The sequence below is a fragment of the Melopsittacus undulatus genome, chromosome 13 (assembly GCF_012275295.1).
Source record: "Melopsittacus undulatus isolate bMelUnd1 chromosome 13, bMelUnd1.mat.Z, whole genome shotgun sequence".
NCBI classification, from domain to species: Eukaryota; Metazoa; Chordata; class Aves; order Psittaciformes; family Psittaculidae; genus Melopsittacus; species Melopsittacus undulatus.
In genome coordinates, this window is record NC_047539.1 from 11,346,237 (window position 1) to 11,373,633 (window position 27,397).

Consider the following 27,397-nt stretch of genomic DNA (forward strand, 5'->3'; position numbering starts at 1 on the left):
GGCCTGACTGAGACACCTGGCAATAAGGCTTCAGGCTGGGCAGGACCTACTGCTTTACCTGACTCTCGTGTCGCCCGCGTTCCGCATGACGACGCGCCGGCACGTGTAGCTCTGCTGCACCACGGCTCCAAAGCTGAGCTGGTCCTGGTCCAGGCTCACAAGGCTGCCCTGGCAGGAGCCCCGCACCACACAGAGGGAGCGCACCAGCCCGCGGCACTCCAGCAGCACTTCCCCGCTGAACGGCTGCATGCGGCGCTTCGGGGAGAAGGTCACCTCCACTTTGCAGGTGTCTCCTCTGCCCTTCAGCTTTAGATCCTTGCTGGGCTTCAAGCACAGAACCTACCCGAAGAAACGAGTGGAGACTATTTCATCTGGCAAGCGAGCTGTGGAGCCTCCCTCACCACACTCAGGGAAGAGGCTTCCAATTCCTCTTCTGTCCCCACCAGCACTGCCCCAGTCCCACTCATTCCCTCCTAGGCATTCCTAGGGAATACCAAAGGTGTTTTCTACCATGTGTCCACCTGGTCACGGCGAGGTCAACTCTGTCTTCTAAAGCTTTCACATACGTTCCAACAGAGCTGCAACTCTCCCTCTTTCAAGATTCACCTCCCTCACCTTTCCAGATCTAAAACACATGGCTGCATCCTGATGGATGTGTCTAAAACAGGCTAGAGGAATTGTGCTGCCTTCTCACTTCTGGCTCTCGGGGAGTCCTGGCACCCAGCTCAGCTGAAGCATTCACACTGCAGGCATCTGCTGCCAATGCAGTGCCAGCAGGGAGGACAGGGCAGGCACAGGCAGCCAGGGCAGCCCACACCTGAGTCATTACCTACTAGCTCCCACCCACAGCAGCTCAGCGCTCCCTGCAGGCACACCAAAGTGCTCTGCAGAGAAGGAATGGGCCTTACCCCAGCTTCCTGCAACTCTGGCACGGTGGACGTGACCCTCAGCTTAAAGGTGAGAGGGGCTGCACTCTTGTTGGCTACGGTGACCATCTTCTTCACCGTCTGTCCAATGCAGACGTTTCCCAGCTTCACCACCTTTCCTGGTGGATCCACAACGTCAACCTGAGGCGGTAGGGATTGATATCAAGCCAAAGGAAAGAAGGAGAAAAGGCTTTCTGCCACTCTAGTGGCAGAAACCCAAACCATGGGAGGCTGGGGAAGAGAGGAGGAAATGAGAAAACCCTGCCGGTTGCCACCTGGAGTTTTAGCCTTTAGATTTCATCTCACCTTCATTTTTATGCCCCTTCCTTGGGCCTCAGCATTCAGCTTCTCTCCCGGGGCACACAGAGGCAGCAACAAGCTGTTGGGGCTGTTGTCATCTTTTGGTGTCCATAGGGGCTGTGCACAGAAGGAAGAGAAACCATAGACAGGATGAGTTTCTTGACCTTCACCATGTGAGCAGGCTCCCCAGCCGAGCCATCCCCTCCCACATTCCTTCCCCCCAGGGGCAGGGATTATCCAAGTCCCTCTGCAGCCTGCCAGCAGAGCTGGCTAACCCTGGAAGGCCACCAGGCTTTGCCCTGCACACTGCCCCCGTCTCCCTGCACAAGCCTGGCCACGCTGGAGTGCTGGGAATCTACAGAGTGTGCACAGACCTTCCCCCTCACCTGCTCCTCAGCAAGGTGCTGCTGCTCAAACTGCACTGAGTAAACCTCACAGGGCTTCTTCACCACCACTGTCCCCTCTTCCCCATGGCTCTGGGGCAGCAGTGGTCCCAGCTCCAGCTCTGCGGGGATGGACTCCAGCCGTGGCTCCAGACCACGTCCCAAGACCGGCACCTGCAGGCGTTGGCTGCTCTGGCAAATCTGGATCTGCAGCTCGCCCCGGTAGCACTTCTGCAAAGAAGCAGCACAGAAAGCTCCTCCGTGAAGCCCCAGCTGACAGCACCTCCAAGTCAACAATCGCCCAGGGTCAGGGGTCTTGTCAGCACCTCCAAGCTGAACCCAAAACAGGTATTTACTTAGAGCAGGGGCTACAGCATCTGCATGGCTCTCAGGAACTGCAGCGAGTCCTGCTCTGGTGCATAACTGGACAGTTGGCTCCCAGGTGGATCTAAAATGGGCTATCAGAGGTTTTCACCTGGGCATGGGGGAGCGCAACGCTCATGAGAAAGGTCTGCTTTCTCAGACACAGTCCTGGCACTGCAGCACCAGGCAAACATCAGCTGTGTGCAAGAGGCACCTGAGCTCTCACTGGACACAAATAAGGATCATCTTCTCTGCTCAGTGCTTGCCTCTGGTCAAAGCCAGACACGAGACGCTGAAATCTCCATGAGCAATTGAGATCCCTGGGACTGTCCCCAGGCATGGAAGCACTTGTGTCCATCCTGTCACACGCTACCAGTTTCCAAGTCACGGTGGCCACATGCAAACTGCCTTTGGGAATGCTCCATCATTTAAGCTGACTCCCGAACTGCGTGGGAACGTGCAGGGGAAACGGAGGCGCAGGAAGCTCCACGTGGAGGCAGAGCTCATCCCCCGCTCCCTGGGCTGGCCTCCCCTTACCACACTGCCCTGCCAGACCTCCTGGCGTGACACCCACCAATCTCACCTCTTCCGTGGGTGAAAAACGGACTTGGACGTGGCACTGCTGTCCTGGAGCGAGGCTTCCAGCTGAGGGCAGCACCTCAAAGCCACAGGGCACAGACTTCATCTCCTCCAGCAGCTTCTGGTGCTCGCTCCCTGGCAGATGTTTGTCCACCTGCGCACAGAAACCAGTGGCGTGAGGTCTCCTTGGTCTGTGAGGACAGACCCTCGGTTCCTGCAGTGCTCCGAGATGCTGGCACGGTGCAGGAAGCACCTTCATCCCACCCAGACGTGGCCACCACTGCCTAGAACTGGAGGGCAAACATGCTGGCAGGGCAGGCAGATGGGGAGGCAGTGTCCTCAGAGGAGGAGGAATGGGTGAAGACAGCAGAGAAGTGAAGCATCAGCTAGTGAACAGGCCCAGGTGAACCAGCCTTGCTCTGTACCCTCAAAAGCTTCCTCAAGCGAGCTGCAGCCCAAGTGCTCAGGCAGCCAGAGGGGCACAAAAGGCAAGAGAGGCAAAGAGAACCCAACCGAGAAGTTGTGTGTTACACGTTGTCTGTGCTTTACCTCCTCAACAGGATCAGTCATGCTGATGGACCATTTACAGGGGACCTGGAACGTGTTGTGGAGCTGGATGGTTTCTTCCTGGCACTGCCCACACTGGACAGCAGAGAACTCCAGCCTGTCCCTGGACACGCAGAGGGACGGCTCAGCCACCATGGCACGGAGGCGGACCTGGATTGTGGGGCCTCCTCTGACCTACAGAAGGACAGAGCATCCGGTTGAGAGCCCACCTGATACTCGCTGCTGTGCCCAACCTGCTGCCTGCCCCAGAAGCTGGAGTACCTTGATGGGCAGGAGCACATCCACTTTTCCTAGGGGCAAGTTGGCACTTTGTGGGTCGAAGCACACTTCAAATGTCTTGCTCTCACAGGAGGGCAGGCGCTTCACACACTCCAGGCACACGCTGAAGCCTGAACACAGCAAAATAAAGCAGCTGAGATATGCAAGCAACAGGAAATGGCTCAGAAGCACGGTAAGGCCACAGGGATGTCCTGGCTGGCAGCTCTGGGAAAGACCCCTTTGCATCTCCAGAGAAGCTGCTCTTCTCCCTTTGGCACTGCCCAAAGCAAAAAGACATTCACAACCAGAATCCAGGGGTTACATAGTAAAAAGGAATCACATTGCTTGAGGAACTCCAGCAATTCCTTCATCAGGCATCTCAGGGAAGGATGCATAGACCTCTCCAAAGGAGAATTGCCACCTAAGATACCAAATGCTGGGGTGTTCCCTGACAGCGGCTTAGAAGAGACGACTGGCCACCCCGCAGAGACAGCAGTCACCATGTGCTGGAGCTGCAGCCTTACCTCAAGGCCTCTTTGGGAAGCCTGTTTCCATAGAGCAGAGGATCCCACAGGCCGGTCAATAAAGGCTGAGCAGAAGTGCTCTGGCACTATGAACTCTAAACAAAGCACTTCCCAACCACAGAGGGTCCATCTGTTTGCAACATAAACCCTCAGAGTGCACAAAGAAACTCGGATGATGCTCACGGGAGCCAAGAGCAGAAGATGCTGAGAGGCGATCAAGGTGATCAGCCCTTCTGGCCCCTGCAATCAGATTTTAGGGCAGCCACAGGCAGAGCAGGTCTCTGGGCACTGCTCACCAGAAGTCAGGCTCTTGAACAGGGCACCCAGCACGGGGGTACTAAGGAGGAAAAAGCTGTCCAAGGAAGTACTCAAATCTCCCCGTGACCAATGGCTTCAGCTGATGTGTCAGAGGTAGCTCCTTCAAGCCCCTGTGAAGCCTCTCCACCATGGGTTACCTGTGTTATACAGGACATATCCATCGACACAGAAAGATGCAGGGAAGTGCCCAGTGTTGGTGATCTTCACCATGTGTGTGTGGATGTCACCGGGAACAACATAGCCAAGGTCCAGGATGTATTCAGGCAGCTCAGCTCTGAAAGGAGGAGTAAGGACACTCTGTCAACCCCAGCATGGCGTGGGCTGGAGAAGCAAATGGAGTGGATAATTCTGTATTCACTGCTCTGAAAGCTCAAGCCAAGCCCAGGAAACCCAAGGCCTGAGCACCCAGTAATAACACTTGGCTAAGTCATGGGGAGTGCAGGGCCTAGGATTTATCAGCCACCAATGGGATCTTCGAGTGACTTTAAAGTGGGTACTGGACACAGTTCCTATGCTGCGAAAAGCCATTGCAGAGAAGTCCACTGCATCTCCACTGATCTCAATCAAACTGCTAAGCTGGTGTCCAGCCCAAGCCTGAAACTGCTTCAGGACCTTGTCATAGCATTTCCTTGCAGAGGCCTTTGGCAGGCAATCCCACTTGGTAAAGTGCATAAGGGATCTGGACCATTCCCTGCTCTTCCTGCATAGTGGGGTCTGTTTCTTGGCACAAAGACGCTGCCTTTGAGATGCTCCTTTCAGAGCTGGTCAGCAGGGCTGGTGCCTGTGCTGTCTGCAAGGGCTTGCTCGTCTGCACCCCTCAGCTCTGAGAACAGAACCCACCAACTGTGGGGAGGGGAGCACCTCCAGAGCTCAGGGGAGCACTGTGCAAGCGAGGACACCGAGCTGCCCACAGAGAACACATCATAGCTCTCAGCATCAGGCCCCTTCTCAAGTCCGCAGCTGTTCCCAGCTCTGAGGCACAAGGAGCTCTCAGGAGCAGGCCTGCACTGCTGGCTGTTACCCTCGGGGCCCCTGCACACAGGCTACAGGACTCCCTACTAACTTGAGAAGCCTCCGATGTACACGCTGCTGAAAGGCAGTGTCCTCCTGGGGACGGGAGCTGAGAGCTTTCTGCTGCTCCACGGCATGTTCCTCCATCAGCATCTCCTCCATCTGCATCTGCAGCTGAGCATCCCACTGAGGAAAGTAAAGACAGGGGCTGCTTAGCAAAGGTCCTTCCCAAGGCACAAGCTTGTCTCAGGTGGAGGATCCCACCCTGCTCTTGTTGAGAGAGGCGATGGAGTCATTCTGTCTCACTGCTCAGTGTCTGGGACACTTCCTGCTCTCTCAGGCAGGATCAATAGCTCCAAAGAAATGAACTCCAGTGTCTCTCCCTGCCCAGTTATCAAAGCTGATCTGGACACATGGACAGACAAGCCAGAAACCTTCCAAAGCTCCAAGTATGTCCCTGCCCCCAGTTAGTGCCAAAGCAGCTTGGACAAAAGCTCTCCTGGAAAGGGAACCATGAGAGAGCTGGGGCCTCTCGGAGATCCAGAACACAGCACAGCCTCAGGGTGCATTCAGGCTGCTGCTTTACACGCTGTAAAGCTGGCAGGGCTTGGCCGGTGAGCAACAAAACCCCCAGCACCGACCTGAATGTCCTTCAGAGCACCATAAACCCAACTGCTTGAGCACAGCCCTTAGCATCGTCCTGGGGTAGTCAGGAGCTGGTGCATCTCCAGGAGGGACAACTCCCAGAGGTGGGCAGCCCATGGGGCACGCTGAGCTGACACACTCCGTGGCCAGGGCTGTGCAGGGAGGCACCCAGTGCCAGCAGAGCCCTGGGCACAGGGCCGTGGGGCGCAGGGGCTCCAGTGACACGCAGGAGGGTGGCACGTGTGGGACAGGGCAGCAGCTCTACTCACCATGGTGCCCGAGTCGTCCATGCGGGGCTCGGCTGCCACAGCCTCCCCCAGAGCAATGGCCTCGTCTCTCTGGCTGCCTTTGTCCAGCTTTTCTTGGGCCTTTTGGAGGATCTTCTCATATTTGGCGTTGCCTGAAAGCACAGAACACCACCAATAGCAGTGGGGCAGCACAAATCCCATGGAAGACGGGAAGCCCCATTCCCCCAACACGCAGACACAAACTGCTCCAGCAATGGAGAGAAAGGCGATCCTGCTGCTTCTCACCCCCAGCCGTCTTTCTCGCCACACAGGAGCATCTCAGCCCCACAACGTGATGCAAACCTAACTCTGTCAAAATCCCTGCCAGCCTCTCTTGCAGCTTCCCTGTGCTTTTCTGCCCAGCCCTCGTCTTCCCAGACCTCTGCCATACGCTGGCAAGCTGTGCAGGATGGTTCCTGCGGCAAAGCCACACGGGCTCGTCTGCCAGAGACCAAGGAAGCAACCAGAGGGCTGAGTTTGCCTGACAGCCCTGAAACCTCCAGGCCTGGCGCAGGTGCCCATGAGCTGCCCTATGGGCATATGGCATGGGGGAAAGCCAGGTGACCTTCCTGGTGAGCAGACAGGCAGTGCTCACCTTTGATGTTCCTGGGCAGGTCCAAGTGGATCCTGGGAAAGGTCCCTTCTCCTTTCAGGCAGATTTTTGCTGGCTCCAGGTGACCCACTTGGATCTGGAAAGCCCTGCAGAAGACTCCAGGCACTCCTGGCAGGTAATAGACTTTCAGCACTTGCTGCTTGCCAGGTTCAATGTAACCCTGCGGGGCACAGAAGAGGGAGGGAGGTAGTGTACCAAAGAGGACTCAGTGGAGGGATGGCTCACACCACAGACACGCTGAGGACACAAGACAGCTTCTCATACATAAGGAAACATCAGACATCACCACCTCCAGCTTTCTTGTACCCAAACACCCAAGTCTCCTACACCAAGATGCAGTATGTCCTTCAGAGGCCTCGCAAGGCTGCCCTCTGCTCAGCATGAGCACAGCTCTTCTGCTGACAGGGTTTACCCTCTGCTAGCCAGAGCCAGGCACAACAAACCAAAGCTCTTTCACCAGCTGTTCTGCAAGAGCACCAAAGGGCCTGCACTTCCAGCAGGGCCAGCAGCTCCTGGCAGCAGCCTGCAGGAGAGGACATCAGCGTGTCATCCCTCAGGCGGACAAGCACTGAGGAAGGTGGAAGCCACTCGGCCCTTTGCTTCCTCTTCCCATTGCAAAAGGGCACCAAGGCAGGAACACTGCTCCAGCTCTAAGACACCCAGGCAGGATGACAACTGGGATGGAGTGATGCTCCAGTGATGGCACAACCAGAGAGCTCAGCACTCAGCTCCAAAGAGCTCCCGCAACCATCGTGCCTCCCACTGCTGGTTGCTGTAGGACAGCAGAGCCAGTGGCGGCCAAGGCCAGTCAGGGGCTACATTAGGATTGTGCTCGATGCACCTCCTCTGCCTCTGCAGCAATCGCTCACAGCCCCGTCTCTCCTGCCTGGTTTTGGACGGGGGTTGTGTGCTCATTCCCCCTATTTTCCCCCAAAACTCTCTCCTGGGCAGCCTGACACAGGCCGGGTGAAGCCCTTGTGCTACTCACCATGCTGGGCACGACCAGGGGCACGCCAGGCAGAGGGCTGGCTGCAGTGCCTGTGCCGGGGCTCAGCACCACAAAGGCAAATCCCAGCTTCCCACTGTTCTGCAGGGTCACTGCTGCTTCCGAGACTTTGTTAAACACCTGAGGAGAGGACAAAAGAGCAGGAAGTTACAGGCACACGTCTGCTGCTCACAATTTCATTCCTCTTCCATTGGGTCGAAAGCAAAGGAACACAGCCCAGAAGCAGGGAGCGCACAGGAGAGATGGGCACTGGGCTCTCTGGGTTAACCCGGGCAACCCGCGACTGCAGGGTACCTCTGAGCCCTACACAGGGACAGGTATTTGTGGCAGAGGTGCAATTACAACCATGGAAAGATCAGGAAGAAACCAAGTAGGGGACACAAGCCCTCTGCACTTGAAGGTGTCACCCAACAGCGAGCTGAAACACAGGAGGAGACACTGAGGCATTTAAGGAGAAAAGGCTCCTGCACACTAGTATTTGTGGACAAAATACAAGCCAAAATGGAGATGGACAGGGCAACGCACACACGGCCAACAGCTGGAAACAGCTGTGGGGTTGTAACTGGAAAGAAGTACAGTGAGGGTTATTCTGGGACACTCTATCCAGCTACAGTGACTGGAAGCCCAAGTCAGCTGCCTCCTTGGCCGATGAATCAGGAGCATTGAAAGAGAGCACCTCCTTGCACCTCTGGCTTTAGGAGCCCATCAGCAGATGGACATCTGAGGGACACATCCCTCTGGAGAGCAACACTGGGATCCTGCCTGCCCCAGGAGGCAGCGGTAGTTCCCTCCAAGAGGAGGGATTCCCAGCTTTGGGCTGGGCTGGAGATGGCCATTAAACACCAGCTTGGAGCTATCACCCAAACGCTGGACTTCCGAGCCACAGAGCCAGCAGAGCAGCTGGGAAGGGGGGAGAGCCCTCGACCCGGGGGGACAGCAGCCCTCGACCCGGGGGGACAGCAGGGGTCATGGCTGGAGACAAGGAGCTCTGACAAGAGCAGCGTGCGGTACCTGCAGCCCGCAGTCGATCTCGGTGGTGTCCAGGAGGTAGCTGATGCCTGAGGCCTCCCCACGCAGAGCCACCTCGTAGCAGGAGTCCAGAGCTCTCTCCGGATACACCACGCTGAAGGGAGCCTCAGGAACTCCTCTGTTGAGCAGGAGCACCTGCAGCAGCAGCAAGAAAGCAACATGGAAATACATGAAGAATCCTCTTTACTTACTGAAGGCTCACTTCTTTTCTACTTTAGCAATTAACATCTGTAAGAGGCAGAAGATGCTGAGCGCTGCTGCCAAATACAACAGGACAAGTTCTGCCTCAGGGCTTTTTCATGCAAAGCAGGGATAACTTCACACAAACAGAGCCACTCTGGCCTTATTCCCCTGACACAGAGCACTCCACTTGACCTGCAGTGGCAAGGACCTGCTCAGCACCACCAACCTGATTCAGACCCATCCAACACCTCCACCAGGCTCACTGCTGCCCACGAGCCATCCGGATCCACCCCATGCCCTGCCACCCGTCCTGCTCACCCCGTAGCTGTGGCTTGAGCCAACAAACACCTTCCCGACGCTCACCTGGTCGCAGCTGAGTTCCACCTGGGGCCCGACGCCTTCCCCGCTGATGCACAGGGGCAGCCTGGTCTCACAGCCTGTGGAGGGAAATCTCTGTGAGTGCAATTCCTTCTGCTACCCAGCACTTTCCAGGTTGTCTCACTGCTGCTGCCGGTCCCTGGCCTGCATGGAACCACCTCCAGATGCTCCAGGAGAAGATACGGGACCCATCTCGTCCCTCAGGAGATCAGCCTTGGGGCTGGTTTCTCATTTCTAACCAACCCCCTGGGATGGTGTCTCAGAGAACCACAGAATGGTTTGCGTTGGAAAGGACCTCAAGATCATCCACTTCCAGCCCCTTGCCATGGACAGCGACACCTTCCACTAGACCAGGCTGCTCCAAGTCCCATCCAGCCTGAACTTGAACATTGCCAGGGACGGAGCAACTTCCTTGGGCAGCCTGTTCCAGTGCCTCACCACTCTCACAGCAAACAATTCCTTCTGGATATCTAAACTAAATCTCCCCTGTTTAAGCTCAAACCCATCACCCCTTGTCTCATCACTCCAGCCCTGGAAAACCAGCCCTCTCACTGAGCAGATCACATCAGCCAGACATGTACTGCTAACGTACACATCCCTTGGTGCAAAGGCAACTGAGATCTCAAGGCTTACAGCCAAACTCCAGGGTGGCTTCTTTCCCTCAGATTTGCTAGAGATGACAGAGCACAAGATCTTCAGTCTGAAAGCTGCTCTCAGCCACTGAAGCCTGAATCCTGGCTCAAATTTTGGACGAGATCTCACTGCCATCCCATTCTACTCTGCACACAAGGCGAGCAGCACCAGGAGGAGGAGAGAGCCACACAACCAAGACTCATCTTGGAGGTAAATGGTCTACAGGCTCTTGGGGCTCCTTCATTAAAGCTGTGTGTGTTGCAAATGCTGGCAAACCCGTGCCAGGAAAGCTTATTCTTTCACTGCTTTGTCTCTTCTGGGGTCAGGAAGCCAGAGCCAGGCATCCTGAGCCCTGGCCTCGGACAGGAGACCACCGGGAGCTGCAGGGACAGCAGCATGTGCCAGCACTGTCCTCTTGAGCCCTCCAGAGCTACACGAGATCCCAGTGGGCTGGAAGAGTGTTTGTACCTCCTCTGTGGGTACAGGAGCAGGAGGAAGGAGCTGTACCTGAGATGTCACAGTAGGCTGCCTCTTGGTAGACTCTGGCTTCTTTGGGCTTAAAGATCACATTGATTTCAAGTGAAGAATTTGGCAAGATATCTCCCTCCTGAAACAGAAGTGACAGCAAACCATTTATCTTCAAACAGCACATTCTTGTTGCCACTACAGCCCTGTAAGCCTTTATTTAGAGCATCAGCAAAGAGCAAGGAGCAAGCAACACTTGCCAACAGAATTTAGAGGAGAGCTTGGAAGCAGCTGCAGAAACACCTTCCAAAGTCCCTCGCCTTTACTGGCACCCGGAAGGAGCTTTTGTTACCCTCAGAAGAGACTGAGCTCTGGCTCAGGGATTTAAGTCTGGGCCACGCTACCAGTTTCTGCAACTGTCTGGTGCTTCCTCAGGGTCTTCTCTCTCTGCTGCTCTCCCACAGGATCCTGGCACTGGTGCTCAGGCCCAGGAAGCCTTGTCACACATTTCAGCAGGCACCCCTGGTTTCTATAGGCTCTCACTTCCTCCAACTGCCTGAAGCAAAGGCACCTCGTACAGCCCTTCAGCCCCTAGCATTACAAATACACTTGACGTAAGTAGCTACACCTCTGGCAACCGTAATAACGCTCTACAGGAATTCAATATTGAGTTGACGGAAGCAGATAAAAAGAACAGAGTCATTTTTCTATCAGCACAGCCAGGCTCTGATTCCACTCTGCTCTTGGCTATTCTCAGGAATTTGTCCAGAAGAGCCTTGAACTGACTGGAGCCTCCAGCACTCCTGCAGCATCAGTATTTACTAGCTACGGTTCTGCCACTGACACAGCACTGACAGCTTAGAGGACAGCCCCACAAAAATTAAAGAGCTACAACATGGGAAGTTATTGGCCTGCAGCTGCAAGTAGTTCCCTGATGCACAACCTGCTCTGAGTCAGGAGAACACAGGCAAGGACAGGCAGAGAAGAACCCTTTCAAACACCAACCACCAGTAACTGCAAAAGTCTGAAAGAGTAAAGTCACTTGGATTCTTCTCAAAACCTGCACAAAGTCCCCATGTGGGACAGGAGACACTGCCCATGACACAAAGCCCTTGCTGCCCCGGCCTCCTCCCATTCCTGCATCCCCATTCCTCTAGCCAGGGCAGCTGGAGCTGGCTCAGGGCCTCAAGGCATCTGTCTGACTCTGCAGTTGATCCCGGCCCCAGATAACCCAAACTCAACATCACAACCCTGAGCTGCCACTGCACCAAAAAGTACAGCTTCAGCAAGAACCTGGAGAACACTGCAAAGGTGCATCTCAAACAGTGAGGAGTGCAAAGGAGAGCCCAGCAGGGTTACTGCGAGTGCCCAAGGCCCTGGGGGCATGATTTGCTCCATACCAAGACCACACTGACTGCTGGCATCATTCTGTACACACTCTTTAACTAGTGCAGGAGGGAGCTTAGAGCTTTGGGCACGTGCCATTGCTTCCTTTACAAGCTAATCAGAGGAGGGTGCAGCACACACACCCCCTTGCCAGGGATGATGCCTTGCTGGCCACCAAGCACCACGAAGCCATCCAGTGAGGCACCACGATCATCACAAGGGACACATCTCCATACATCCAAGGTGCTGCTGGGTCCCAAGGCACAGCCAGATTAGACCTCTCTAAGGCACCTGAGGAACAAGCTTATGGGCTAGCACTAAAGCCTCTCCTTTTCTAGGGATCAGCACAGCTCTCAGGAACAATCCTGATACAGCACCCCCACTGGAGCCTTGCATTCATAGCCTCCATCCCAAGAGAACTGACCCAGCACTTAGCAGGCTCAGGTCTCTTGAGCTCCTGACAGGAAATCACCATCCAGCAGGATTCAGTGTATTGGCATGGAAACTTTTGGCAGTCTCTCCACAGAGACATTCCCTGGATCAGCAGGGAAGCTGTAAGCCAGAGCGTTTACCTCCGATGATGGAAGGCCAGGAGACATCATCAGTTACACTTTATCCTACTATTCCATGGCCACACCACATTCTTGAAAGACAGACCTATACTGGGAAACCCTTCAGCACTTCTCCCTTCATTACTGCTCTAGGGCAGACCACAAAAGCAGAACACTATTTCTCTCGGGAAATTACAATAGGCTGTTGAAGAGGTTCTTCACATGCCTGCTACTCCCCAGCAAAAAAGAACTGCTGGATAAAAGGATGTGCTTCATCCCCCAGCCTTGCACACTGGTGACACATGCGGATGAGCCTCGGGACACCTCAGGAGCCAGCGCTCTGCCCACGAGAGCAGGTTCTCTAGAGGATGGCAGCTGAGCAGAGTATAGAGAACTACCACGGATGCTACCCAGGACAGCAATAAAGCTCTGCAGTGCTCTCAACAGGACACTGCAACACTCCTGGCTTCACGGCAGGCTCAGGCTGTGATGGCAGGTGCCCTAAAACACAGACGGTGGCTGCCTGGTGATACAGCACAAACCCCTCAGCTCTCGGACCCTGGCTTTGCTGCACCAGAAAGCAATGGCACCCAGGAGGGGATGGCACACCACGACTCACAGCTACACAAGTGATCCCTGGGCGAGAGCCAATGCTAATTACACACAGATCCTATTGCTCCTTCCTCAGCCCCTGAATGGTGACAATCTGTGAGACCCCCCCAGGCTGCCGAAGAAGAAGCTGGCCTTCAAAAGCTGCCCACCACCAGCTGGGGCTGCCCAAGCCACTTGCTTTGCTTTGCAGAGGTGGAAGGTGAGCCATGGAAACCAAGCCAGTGCTCACAGCAAACAATACCCAAAGACAGAGCTGGCAGAGGCAGCACAGTCATGACATCCACAGCGCATCCTCTTAGTTCAGGGCACTCAGGAGAAAGGCAGTGCCAAAGCCAACATCTGCCTCTATCCACAAATGACTCAACTCTCAGCCCCCACTGGAAATGGGGCCTCTGCCAAAACCTGAAGAGCTCTGCAGGATCCTCTCATTTGGATGGGGACCAGCTTGGCTCCCAGCTGAGGTGGACATTTGCAGGAACAAACAACACCACTACCTGCTGGCCCAGCCTCTGGATCAACAACAGCAGCACTTCCATATCCTGCACAACAGCTCCTTCCCCATGGGCCTGGAAGCTGCTCCAAATGTTCCCCCTCACATGGCAAGTCCCAAAGCACTGCCTCCTCTGTCCTGGTCTGATCTGCAGCCAGGACTTAACCCTAGACATGCTGAAGTGACCTGAGGCAGCTTCTGCAGACAGCAACACCTGAAATACAGGCAGCTGGTGCTCCACTTAGCAAAGCTTCTGCACAAGCCCTGCAAAGCCATCCTGCCCACAAAGCACTTCCAACACCACTGTCCCTCCACCAGCTTCCTAACCTCTGCAAGCAATCACTTCCTCCAGTCACTTGTCACCAGGGGTTGATGATTTCTAGAGGGTGCTCCCACAAACCACAGGCAATTGGTGCCAACAAGAGAGCAGCTGCTTCTGGCCAGGACGTCCGAGGCAGCAAGGTCCCACCTCTGGGGGGGCCTCCCCAGCACATTCAAGAGCAGTGCAAGAAGGGGGTTGGTCCAAGCTCAAAGTTACAGGGCCATCGACAGACAACACGGTCTGGAAGTCAGTGGCAGGGGATCTGCACATTCTACATGTGTAAAAGAGGGGAAAATACTGTCAGTTGGAGTAAAGACACGCACATGTCAGGGGGAACGCAGACACCAGCAAGACTCTCCATGGGAAAAGGACTGTTCCATAAAGAATGGAATTCATGGAAATCAAGAGACTGATAACGCTGCACAAGACAGCAGGGGAGAGACTCCTGCAGGAGCCTGCTTTGATTCAGCCCTACAGCAAACCGTGTAACAGGAACACGGCCATTTAGGAAAGGTTTCCACTCACAGCTGGGGGCCAAGCTACACTTCACGTCTCTGCATCATCGCATCTTGATGTGGACAGGACTCAGACACAATTCCAGACCTCCCCTTAATGCACCTCAGGAGCTCAAGAGCAGCTTAAGCTCATTGTGGAGACACAGCAACTGGAATGAAGCAGGAGCCCTGGGGCACACTCCAGAACCAGCTCACACACCACAGGATGCTCTGAAGGCTCAGCTCAGCAGCTCCCACTCTCCCCAGTATCCCTGCTGCTCTGACACAGTCTCTTGCTCACATCGTGCTGCTGCCAGCTACAGTACTGTGAGACCACACTTGTGCTGGCACTGGTGGCTCTCAGCCTTACATGTGCTGCAGGAGCAAGCAAGAAGAGAACAGCAGCCCCTTCCTCAAAAACAAAATCAAAACATAAACTAGTTTCACCCACTGGAAAAGAAAGAAGAGGTTGGGATTATTCCAGGCTTCACTCCAAGATGAGAAGGGATGTTGCACTGCTCAGACAGCAGCCATTCTTCAGCTCAGACCATGTGAATACCCACAGCAACGGCTCTGGCTGATTGAAGGACATGGGGGTTTTGCTTGCATCACCAGGAAAGTGAGCAGTTTTCTCTACCTATCTGCAGTAGAACTCAAAAAGCTTGTTTAAACCTGCCAACCTCGTGTCCAGGCTCACAGACCACACTGGAAGGGACACTCAGATGTGGTATACATCCAGGTTTTAGGAATGGATCGCTGTCCCCCCGATTAAACTTGGGCTCAATTTGGACTCCTTTCCACAGGAGATCATTTCATTCTGCAGGTCAGGATGTGAACTAACAGTGCACCAGTGGCCTTTCTTCACCCCCATGCGCTACATGGAAATGTGTCCTTACAGAGAGTAACTGATACCTCTGAACACTGTGAGGACACTCATGAAGTGCCCTTCATTCACAGCCCTTGCAGCAGAGCCCAGCCTGGGGTCGGCTCTTGCTGCTGCTCAGAAATGCTTTCTGCAACAAGTGCCCCCAGCCTCACCAAAAACCTGATGTCTCCTCTCTTGGCACATGGAGCAGCTGACGTGGGATCTGCCAAGGGACCTCATTCAGAGAGGAGAAGGACAAGGAGCAGGAAGGGAGGTTCTCAGCCATCACTTACCATGGGCACAATGGTGAAAATATCACTGCAGAAAGGCATGGAGTCTCCCTGCACCTCTGTCCCCTGGCTCTGGGAGGTGCAGACGGGAAGGGAAGGGTGTTCTCTGAGAGGGGGGACCACCCCCTGCTCCTTAGGAACATCAACCAGCTTGTCCTCTTCCTGCCTCTGCAGCCTGTGCCATGGGAGAGACGAACCAAGCAGATCCTTGAAGAAGCAGCAGATTTGCAGAGCCTGTCGTGTCCGTGCACGAGCAGCAAAGCACTTGGTGAGGAAGAGCAGCAGCTCAGCACGGGGCTGACCCTGAGACACAGGCTCCCCCATGGATCCCATTATTCCCAGCACAGCAGCGAGTTTTACTCCTCACTGACAAGCTCACCAGAGGTTTCTTAAAGCTGGCAGCCCTCAAGAAAAAGCCTCCTGCACTGGGAGGGGAGAAGCAACCAGGTTTCAGCTGCACGTTACCAGCAGCACACTTTTCCCCTTCCCTTTTGCACCCAACAGGGATGAGGAGACAGTATCTGCACTGCCTTGCGCCAGAGGATCCTGGTGCACTTCCAAAGCAAACCAATGGGTTTGGTATCCCACCACTTCAGTGACACAAACGGGTTTCTGTGCATGAAAACAGAGGTGCCAAGAGAGGAAGGGACTTTGCCCAGCATCACCCAGGAAAGAAGTCAGGACCAGCATCTCTGAATGCAAACCCTATGCTGAGCCTTGAACCACCTCATCTTTTCCCTCATTTTGGCCTCCTCTGCAGAGCTGCAATGCAGTTAACCTCTGCCTTTATTGCTGGTTGCAGCAGAAATCATTCTAGTGGTTAGAGATCACAAGCGGGAGATGAGAGGGGAGCAGTGCTGCACAGTGGCTGCTCCTTACTGGGAGCCTGAAAAGTTGCACAAGGATTCCCCAAGTCACAGAAGCTTTTAAGTCTCATTTCCAGTTCATCCCCACAGGCTGTCAGTGTTTCTCTGCTGCCTGAAATGGCAATTTCAAAGCTTCACCAGAGGCACCCTTGGAAGAACCTGCCCCATCTCTCACCACCAGGACACAGGTTGCTGAAGCCCAAAAGCACTTCCAAGTCCTGGCTGCCCTCCCTTCCCTGCACAGCCCTCCCCCTCCACATCTGCCCAGCTGAGGAGCAAGGCCAGAAACACCTCCTTGGGCCAGAAACCAGGACACTGGAAGGCAATTCCCCAGCCTACAGCAGGACGGCCTCCACCTTCTGGGCCAACCAAGCACTGTATCCTGCGTGTGGCTGGAAAAGGAGCCTGACACCTTAGCAAAGAAACTGCTTGAGTATCATAAGAGTTGTGCCACCTGCAGCTCTTCAGTGCTACTGCTCAGTGCAGTCCCAGGTACCGAGTGCTGACACCTGCCTCAGTCTCATGGACCCTCCGCAGTGCACGCAGCTCTGAACTCAATAGTTTGTGGCTCCCAAACGTGAATTTGCCCTCTGAGGCAAGCCAGTGATTGCAATCAACCTTCTCTCCCAAAACATCATCCTCAGCTGTAGCACGGGTGGGACTGGAATGGCAAGGGTTAAGCTCCACACTGTGCATGGCTCTGTCTGCCCTTATCCCTTCAAAAGCCCCAGGAGCCCTCTGAGGCTGTGTGTTAGTTTTCCCCTGGTGCATCTATCTTGCTGGGAGGAATCTCTCAAACAAACCTCAGCTTCTGCCGCTCCTCCTCTTCCTCATCAACAAAACGCTTCCACTGGAAGTGGGCCGTGATGCCACTCTGGTTGTGGATGACCAGGGAACTTTGCTTTGACAGCGTGAGGGAAGTCTTCTCAACTGTCAAGGAGCTCTTGTCAAGCCTGATGTCGGCATTTACAGCTGTTCCACAGAGGCTTTTGTGAACGTCTTCACCTGGAACAAAGCAAAGGCAAAGTCTTGGCTCATCTCACTTGCTGATGGAAGTACAAGGAACGGGGCAATCTGCAGGCAACAGGAGAAAGAGCTGCAGTTTTGAGCTGCATCAGCAGTTCCCCACATCAGGACATTTATCGTATCCTGACAGCTGCACATGATATGGCATGAGGATGTCCTGGCACCACCTTAGGCACCTTATTTTGGGGGGTGTTCGTGGAGATTTATCCCCAAGGTGACAGCATTTACAGTGAGACTTTGCAGATGTGCCCGGGTGCCCTTTGGGCTGCCATCCCACTCAGGTCATAGGGAATTCTACATCCAAGTCACTCAGTGACGCTGAGGAGCCCACCTCAGTCATGGCTTGCCCAGGCTCTCCTGCAGGCAGGAGATGCCCCCACTCTCGTGTCATCCTCATCTCCTGCTCCTCAAATATTGGCCATAGCTCTCATCTCAGAAACCAAGCGGGAGCATTTGAAATTAAATGGACAAGGGCAGAAAGAACAATGGCAAGTACAGAGCAGCTTCTGTGCTGAGCTCTGCACTCAACAGGGTGCTATGGGGCCCTCGGATCCATCTGCCAACTCCTTCTTTTGCTCCTGCTGCTCTCACAGCCAAGTGCCTCACCACTGCCAGCACATTCTCCCTTGTCAAATGTGCTGCTGTTACCACTTCACCACTGGAGAAGTGAGTCCCTTCACTAGGGTAAGTGTCTGCTGGAAAGCTGGAGACTTCCAGCATCAGAGCAACACGCACAGCAGCACAGCCATTCCCAAGGGTTTCTCCAAGGTGCTGTTCACAACCTACCTTCAGACATCATTACACCCTCACATTACTGACTCCAGCCCTAGCAGCAGCTTCTTCCTAAACCTCACCATTAAATAACTGCTGCTCACAAGGGGGGTTATACAGAATCACTCCCAGGCTACAGCAAAGCTCAGAGCACCCTAATGGCTACCGCTGCCACACTTACTGCTCCTCACAGTCACAAGACCTCAGCGTGGCCCAGCTCTCGGCAGAGCACCCACTGTACCCGTGGATCACATCACAAGAAGAGGGTCTCTACCTCAAAGGCCTTGCCAGGAACTGTAACACAACACATCGGGATGAAAAGCAATGACCAGTCAGGAGAGCTCTATGGGACAAGTTGTAGGCTCTTCAGACAGCTCTCTTGCACGTTAAAAGCCATCTCCTTTTCAATCAGGCTCCTTGCTATGCCTTCTTCCCCAACGGAGCACCCAGAATATTCCACATCGCCCCCTGTGCACTGTGCTTAGGAAGATCTGCTGCCTTGTTACAGGCTGAAATATTCCAGCACAACAATATCTGGCAGCCAGCATGGAAGCTTTGCTCTACCCAGCGTGAAGGAGTCTTGCAGAAGGGATTCAACAGAACAATGAAGCCATCAGACGATGATGGCAGACATTGCTCTCTTTGGAAGGACACACAGAGGGTGCACCAAGCACTTACCAGTGTCATAGTGAACAATCATGGGACTTGTATAAACACCGGTCTTTGGTGGGTGAAATTCCACCGTGACTTGCATCGCTTCTCCAACGCCAAGAGTCCCAATGGAGGGATCCACAGAGAAAGGGCTGCAACACAAAGAGAGAGATCTGGGCCCTCCGTTAACTTTGCAGTCTAGTTCACTTCAGCTCTCTTGTGCAAGCAAGGAGCAAGCAAACCACAGGTGGTACAAGAAAACCAGAGCATCCAGGATCAGAAACAGAGCGGGTGACTCTCCCTGCTGAAGAATCCCATGCAGAAGAACCCTGCAGAGGATCCCATGGTATAACATGACCTCAGCCCACCATCCTCTGCACACAGTTCTCAGCTCTTCACCTCTGCCATCCAGTTACTCACAATTCTACGGTTTTTCTGTAGCTCACCTAAACTTTTGTAATGATTCCCATTTCTTTATTGCAAATCAGGACTGAAATAGTTCATTGCTGAAGTTCGGGAACTCTTAAAACCCTTGTCAAGGAGCTCTCAACACATGCTCTGCCTCCTTTTTCTCACTGTTTACAACTCCATGAGCACACAACAGCATTTTGCACAAGAGATGAGCTCCTTTACCTCAGAGTGGTGATGCTGTAGCAAGCCTCCCGCTTCCCCACGTTGCGCACCAGCAGAGTCTTCTGGGTGCTGAACCTGACTGGACACTCGGAGAAGTTCAGCTGCTCAGGGAAGTCCAGGCTGGCTCGGGCACCTATGGCTCGGATAGGCACAAAGAACTTCTCCCTCTCTGTGATGATGATAAGCTCCTCAAAATAATCCTGCAGGGAAAGAAACAAGCTCAGCACAGTGCCTTTAGCACCATGCCCGTGCCAGAAGAACTGCTGCTGGTTTCTGTGACTCTCACAGTAGCATTCGATAATGTACTCGCACTTTTTACCTTCATGGCCTTTCATTACACATTATTTCACAAGCAGGGGCAGCCAGGGACCATGGGGCAGATCCTCTGTAGTTTTCTAGAGGCATGCTGCTTGAGGATAGGACAGACTATTCAACTACATTTAAGCAGCAAACACAAGATGAGTAAAAGGCCATGCACAGGCAGCAGACTCTCAGCCCTCAAGCCAACAGACATTCCATTAAATATTCCACCACTGAAGGACAAAAGAGCCTGAAATAGGCAAGAGCCTCCAGCCTATGGGAGCACAACCTTCAGCACCAGCAAAGAGTCTCCCCCAGGTCTAGATCCAGTGCAACCCCACTGAACCCAGGACACTTCTTCAAAACCCACACCAGATGCCTGCTTTGGAATCCAGCCCTGCAGGTTCACCTCCCCTCAAGGCATCATCTCTCGGGACCTCCACTCTCACCTTGTTCTCATCAGGTCGGAAAAGGATGCGGTAGGTTGAAGACATGCCCGGGGCTACCTTATAGTCCTCATCACTCGGGCTGATCAACTCAAAGTAAGGAGAGTTCCCCAGGATGACGTTCAGCAGACGAGGAACCTGCACGAAAGACACACAACTATGATTTTGTCACTTGGGGAAACTTGAGAAGGGACCAGGACAGGCCACGTGACAGCCTCCTTACCACCTTCCCAAAACACTTTTAGCTCTGAAGGTACACGCACAGAACACACAAGGCTGGACTTGAATCCCCTTTAACTGCTCCTGCTAAGCTAGCCTCTTTCCACTGCTCTTCCCTGTGCTTTGACAGGCACTTGCACACAGGTGGCTGAACAGGCTGAGAGAGGAAAACATGGCCTGCCAGAAACCAAGACTGACCAAAGAGCCACCAGGACACGGTGCACACTCGAGGTAAAGCATGACAGCAGGCAAGAACTGCACAGCCCTCGACAATCCCATCAGTCCAGGGCTTTCAAGGGGAAGCATGCTGGCTCAAAGAGCTCCTTTGGGTAGATACCACCAGTGCACGGCCAAAACCAGAATCCCCAGCATGGGAACATTTCCCCATCTTGCAGAATAACGCTGGTGAGACATTTTATTCTGCATGCACTGCACTGCAGCAGGGAACTTGCTCTGCTGCACACCATGTGAATTCCACTGCTCTCCTCTTCCAGCCCAGTGCTCAACCTCCACAGCCCAGCTCTTACCCTGTCTTTGTTCCTCAGAGCTAGCGACGCTATGTAGAACTGGTGGGGAATGTAGTTCTCAAACACCACCTCGGATGGGAAAGGCTGGAATGACCTCTGGTCCCACTCAATGGCTGAGAACTGCAGATGCAAGACAGAGCAGAGAGAGCTTCAGCTGCTGGGAGAAAGTTTAACGAAGGAAGAGCCCACACTCATCTCCAGTAAATACAGTCTCTTGGTGACTACATCTGCCCAGCTCACGCTAGGAGATGGCAGCTCACCCACCTCTGCTCTCAGCTCAGCAAAGGCTTCTGGACCATGTTGAGCAGCCTCAAGCTAAGAAGCTCTTTTGGAGGCTCTTTCTTCAGGTTGCCTTCTCCAACAGGCAAAGCAGCGCTCACCTCCAGCAGAGCCCTCTGCTAAGCTGCTCGCTCAACTCCAGACACTTGCTGGAACAGCCACCAGCACTCAGGGAGCAAGCAAAACCCAGCAGTTTCCATGAGCCTCCACAGGAAACAAGTTGCGGGTGAACTTCCCTCTGGGACAGTGACACTGAGTCCCACACATCCCACATATCTTTTCTTGATGGAGAGCCGAGAAACCAGGCGGAAGACACCAGTACGAGGGAGGAAAGGCCAACAAGAAAGTAACGGGGCAGTTGGGAAACAGATAAATGAGGTGAATGCTGGATGGGGATGAAATTCAGCTCTTTCCCCAGCATTACTGGGCAACCTGAGCTAGGCTGCAATTTGTATCCCCTTTCCCCAGGAGCTTTAAAGTTGCTGCTTCACTGGATTCTATTACTGCTGGTTTAGTTAACAGCACTGCAGAAGCAGCTCTGAAAAGTACACACAAAGAACAAATGCTGACCCAGCAGAGGCTTTACTTGGAGATAATTCCTCCCTGCTTGGTCTCCCCTCTCCCAGCTGCACTGCTGCCACTCGAGACACACAGGCAGGTCTCGCGCTGCCCCACAAAAGCCACGGTCAGGCTGAGGCCAGAAGCTGTAGCACTGCCAGTTATTTGGGCGCCCGTCTTACGTGTTCCCACCTCATGTGCTGTCTGGGGCAACCCTGAACTGATGTGCTACAGCTCACTTGCTGGCAACTCTCTGCTCAACAGCCCTACCTCAGTCGTCCACCCACCTGGACTGGCTGTTACACTGAGCAGTCCTGCAAGAAAAGCAGCTTTAAACATCCATCTAAGAGAGCACTGATCCAGGGAAAGCGCATCCACTCTCCTCTGCCCAGGGCGATTCCCTGGCTATCCAGCAGCCTGAAAACTCAAACACCCTGGAAGGCTCCCACGCCTTCTTCCAACCCGTTCATGCATTGACGCAATTGGGTTTCTTACAGCTTAAGTAATTGCCACAGGCCCTCAGCCTTCAAAGGCCACTACTGCCACCATTCAGGGAGTCCTGTGACCCCAAGCACGTGGCAGTTGACTACAACAAAGCCAGAGGTGGCTCTTTGAACAGCAGGATGAGAAACAGCAGCTCCTGCCCTTGTGTCCTGCCCCAGCCCTACCCCCAGTAGCTTTAGCAACGGTAGCTCAACTCCAGCAAAACCCACCAACTGCAGCACAGGTTCCATTGGCTTCCTGCAGATCAGGACTTCAATGGCTCACTGCAAACACATGTTTTGCCTTTCCCCCAGCAGAAAGAACTCCACCACCACCAGTAGGAAATGACAACAGGACCTAATCATCAAGCTGCTTGGGTGAGCTGGAGGCAAGTCAGCCACAACCACGTGCCCTCTTCAAATAGCACATCAAACAGCAAGGAAAAGGCCAGGGAAAGGATACCTTTTGATGGCAGACTTCACCCATGTCCCGAAGCTGGGCAGTCCGGGGCCGCCTCATCTCCCGAGGCCTCGCCAGCCTTTGCTTGCTGCTGAGAGACTCTTCTGCCTCTCTGACCAGCTTGGGATTACGAGATGCTACCACTCTGCTCTGGAATCCATCCGCCCTTCTGGAGGACCTCATGGGCCGGGGGGTCTTGCCACTGGCCATGTCGCAGAGCTCACCTGGAAGAAGCAACAATTGGACAATCCACAACCCCAGAACCTTAAAACCCCACACCCATGGAAGCCTGGAACCCACAACCTTAGGGAAGGGCCCTTAAAACTCACCCACTCCCAACCCCCTGCCATGGCCATAGACACCTTCCACTAGAGCAGCTGCTCCAAGGCCCATCTGACCTGGCCTTGAACACTGCCAGGGATGGGGCAGCCACAGCTTCTCTGGGCAATCTGTGCCAGGGCCTCGCCATTCCTGGCACACCCAAAGGACACAGCCGTGTCTCCAGCCTCTGGCATCCTTCCTAAGCGCAGAACGCAGGGATGGCCTCCCCACCCTCACTCATCATTAGACCACATTTAGGCTCCATTCATAGACGTAAAACCCCACAACAGACAGCCCCTGAGCCAAAACAGCCTTTTGCTCTGGGTGCAGTCCCACCAGGCACGGAGACACACCAGGGGCTGCTGGCACTCCTCACCCTTTCTGCAAGGACCCTGCTGATGTTTCTAACTAACTCAGCACAGAGCTCAAGACTCTGGTTAAGAACCAGAGTTACTCAGGGCTACTTTGCCTGCTTGAAGTTACAAAGATTAGCTGGCAAAAACGGCTCCTTCCAGGCAGGAAACCACCCCACTGCCCAAGAGCACTTCTCCATGCAGAAGGATGCCCTCATTTTCACTTGGTAACACCCAAACTCGAGGCTCCCTACAGCCATTCCAGGCTGCCACAGCAGGAAAGAAGCAGGAAACCATCAAAGGCACAGGAGCAATTAGCTCAAATCTAAGGAAAATCCAGGAGGATATTCCCTCCTGCTTCCCTGTGTTCCACAGCACCTCTGTTGTGTGCACTTGCTCTACATAGCAAGACAGCATCTAGGCAAAGATGGCCATTCCCTGCCCCTCGACTCTCCCCCACACCCTGCACGCAAGGCAATCACTTCATGCCTTTACGCCCAAGACAGCTACAGCACGGCACAAACGGTGTTTGTGGTGCTGGGCCCTTGGCAGCTTCAGGAAACAAGGCTACCGGTTCCTTTTGTTCTTGCAACAAACACCAGAGCTCTGCACTGCCTCTGCTCAGGAGGACCTGCTGCAGCAAGAGTGGCCTTTAAAGCTGGAAAGAACTGCTTGTCAGGGGAGAAACCTCATGGGGATGATCCAACATTCATCTGATTTCAGGGTTTATTACCGGCTCTTAACTGCCTTATTCGTCCCAGTTCTCCAAACTGTGATTTCACTTCACTTGAAACGAATCCTGTCGTCACCCCCACAACGCTTATTTCCAGAGGGCTTCCAACCTCCACAGCCCGGCCAGCCCAGCAGCTTCCCCTGAGCCCTGGAGCAAGGCTCTTCCACAGCCCCAGAGCCCGCAGGGACCAGCCTCCCAGAGGAGCAGGAAAGGAGCACAACGGAGCAGTCGGGCACATCTCCCTGCTGGGGCAGGACAAACCAGCACCCAGGACACAGCACCCCTCCAGCCCACCACCCCGGGGCTCCCTGCTCCCCACCTCACACAGACAAGGCTCCCTTTGCTGCAGGACCTACAGCCTAGCTCCAAGTCTCTACCATCGCTGCAAGTCGCACGGCAGTTCCACAGCCCCTTCAAGCCCTTCTACCTGCCCAGCCCTGCTCTTAGCCCAGGGGTGTTTAAATCCTGCGGCTATCACACAACTGCCCCATCCCTGCTGCCAACGGAGCTGCCTCCTCCCTGCCCAGGGCCAGACGCTACCTCAGCACGGTTGATTCACGCTTCTCCTGGAGGATTCCTCCCTGCAGGGCCTTGGCTCCCAAATGCCCTCGCACTGCTCGGCACCTGTGGGCAGCTGGAGGGACAGGAGCCGCCTCGGTGGGGATGCTGCCCACCAGCACAGCAGGGAACTGCTGCTGGGCTGCCAACAGCCAGGGGAACCTGGGCACCAAAGGACAGGGCTGGCACCTGGGCTGCCCAGCCCCTCTCCTCAACGCTCTGGCTTTGCCAGCTAGGGCAGGGTTTCACCAGCGCCTCCACGAAGCAGAGCTCAGAGCCTGACAGTAGCTCAAGCCTGCTCCTGCCTCAGTGCATTGAGCAGCAGCAGCTCCCTCTATGTCACAATAGGAGAGGTCCACACGCCCCGGAAAGAACGTGCTCACCCTCCCGCACCACTTCCACACCAAGGCCACCACCACTTGTGGCTCTGGGATTTCTCCAGCTCCAGCCTGGAGTGGAGACCCTGCTGCTTCCTGCCTTGAGCTCTCTCGCTATCACTGTCGGCCGCCTTGTCTCTCCTCTGCTGGCTTCCACGGCCACTGCAGGGCCTTGCTAAAGTTACAGCCTTGCAGATCCCTGCAGCCCCCCTACGCCTTCAATGTCTGCCCCGCACTGAAGGGCTGCAGCACCATTAAAGTGCACCTTACAGCACCAGTTGTTCACGCTCCGTGAGCGGCAGATCAATTGGTTTATACACTGCACATGAGCCAATCATTTCCCTGCTGCAGGAGTAAAGAAAAAAGCTTCCACACTGACTACAAAGCAACCATTTAATTCCTATTTTGCTGGCCCAGGAGGAGCCCACTCACACCAGAGCCATGGCCAGGCTGCCTTTGGGGTGACCCCTCTTGCTGTCCCTGCTGAGCACCCATCCATCACTTTGTACCCATTCAGCCTGCGCACACGGGCACACGCACCAGCCAAGGCCACCCAGCTTCCTGGGGCATCTCAGCTGCCAGGAGCCTCACACGTTTTCAGCACAGCCTTTGCCAGAAACAAAAGCTTCCCATGAGACTCTCGGCCACAGGCAAAGCAAATCCTCACGTCTGCTTGGTGGGGAACGTGGAGCCCTCACTTTGAAACCAACACTCAGCATCTGGGGGTTTACAAACCAGCCAGGGAGGAGATGAGCCCCGAGTGCTAACTGGCTCTCCAGGCAGCCAGCCTGTGGAAACACTCCAAAACATGTCCCGCATCATGTCCAGCCACGAATCCAGGTGAAAACTGGAGAGCTCAAGCAAAGGCTTCTCTCCTCCTTTCCTAAATCCAGACAGCATTTCAAATACCCCAGTTTGGAGACCCTGACGTCAGCTGTGCAGTCAAATCTGAACTGAGGAATTGTTTTCCTTCCATCACTTTTTAAAACAAAACAGAAGTAACTTGGGCCCAACAAGTGTAATGCCTCCTTGCTCTTCTTCTCCCTTCACACTGTGAAACCATTTAACCCAGCAGCTGCCTTGCTGCAAATTTCAGAACATTCAAGAAGTTACCCACAGTTCAGGGGCAATCTCTGACACGAGCAGGGCAGCAACCAAGGCTGTGACTGCCATGAGACAGGGCACAGAAAGATGGGCGCATTCTGGATGGAGGTTCGGGCCCAATTCAGCAAGGTACTGGCACCACGTCTCAGGTTAAACAGGAAAGCGGACAGATGTCAGGGGCACTGATAACTGTGCAGCAGCTACAGAATGGTTCAACAGTCATTCCTGGGGCTGACACTGCCTTAATCATAACTGCCTTGGCCTCATGTCTCCACTGGCAGCTAAAAACCATCAAAGTCACCACGATACTGAGGACAGAAACATCCTACAGTACCCCCACACTGCAGGACCAGGGCTTAGTCAAAGTCACGCAGCCAGAGCAGGGCTCAGTCTCTCTTCCCTCACACCCAGCTCTTATCTCCCTCCTGCCGGGGCCTTCTCCATGCCACCCAGCACCAAGACACACCACAGCCTAGGGAGTACAGGCTCCTCCTCTCCTCCCCCAAGATACAGAGCTTCCTTCAGAGCCTGAGCACATGGCAGCTCTTTACTTCCTGCCATCACACACATTTCAAACCATGCTTACACCCGAGCACCCACAGCCCAGCAAGATCCTCCCATGGTCAGCTCCAAGGACCACACCAGCTGCCACAAGCACTCCTTCCCTGCACCTTCTCCTGAGCAAGACAAACAACAGCCCTCACGTGCTTTACCTGCTCCACCACAGCTTGGTTGGCATCTGCAGCTTCAGACATCCCCTGGCAGCTCCATTTGCAGCAGGACTGGGCTCCTGGGCTCCTGCCTTTGCAGCAAGCTGGTCATCCACAGCAGGGCTACTACTTCTCCTGTGGGGCACCTTCAAACACCGGCACGTGGGTCTGTGATTTGAACCAAGGGAGAGAAAGATCTGACCAGGAGACACAGGGAGGGGACAAGCCCAGCCCGTGACCTGCCTTTCAACCTGAGCCCACAGGAGCACCGGCCACAACCCCAGCACCTACGAAGCCCCACAGGCTCTTCAGAAGCTGTGATAGGAGCAGCTTGGGTTATTTATCACTTGGGAAGCACTGGAGGGACAGGCCCATCTCTTGCTGCTGACAGGCAGCTGGGGCAGCTCCCTGCAGCACGCACGCTGTGCTCAGAGGTGCTGGGCAGGCTGCAGGCACAAGCCCTGCTGTGCAACGAGCTTCCAAACTGAAGCAGGCACCAAGAAATAAAAGCAAAGATGAATGTGGCTTTACCTGCCCCGGGCAGG

At 54.5% G+C, this 27,397-nt stretch overlaps 1 protein-coding gene across 1 annotated transcript; it reads right to left on the reverse strand.

Annotated features, from left to right (window-relative positions):
- Positions 1 to 473: 473 nt before the first annotated feature.
- Positions 474 to 26,871, reverse strand: LOC117436914 (hydrocephalus-inducing protein homolog). The gene is made up of 21 exons (XM_034068988.1): positions 26,856 to 26,871; positions 22,700 to 22,920; positions 20,918 to 21,037; positions 20,175 to 20,309; positions 19,426 to 19,625; positions 18,820 to 18,944; positions 17,148 to 17,349; positions 15,482 to 15,653; positions 10,511 to 10,610; positions 9,311 to 9,429; positions 8,792 to 8,944; positions 7,858 to 7,900; positions 7,260 to 7,297; positions 6,757 to 6,934; positions 6,144 to 6,274; positions 4,356 to 4,515; positions 3,380 to 3,507; positions 3,101 to 3,292; positions 2,556 to 2,705; positions 1,725 to 1,840; positions 474 to 483 (listed from the first exon to the last, which is right to left on the reverse strand). The coding sequence occupies exons 2-21, from the start codon at positions 22,904 to 22,906 to the stop codon at positions 474 to 476; spliced, it is 2,679 nt and encodes an 892-aa protein (XP_033924879.1). The 5' UTR covers positions 22,907 to 22,920; positions 26,856 to 26,871.
- Between the last annotated feature and the right edge of the window lie 526 nt (positions 26,872 to 27,397).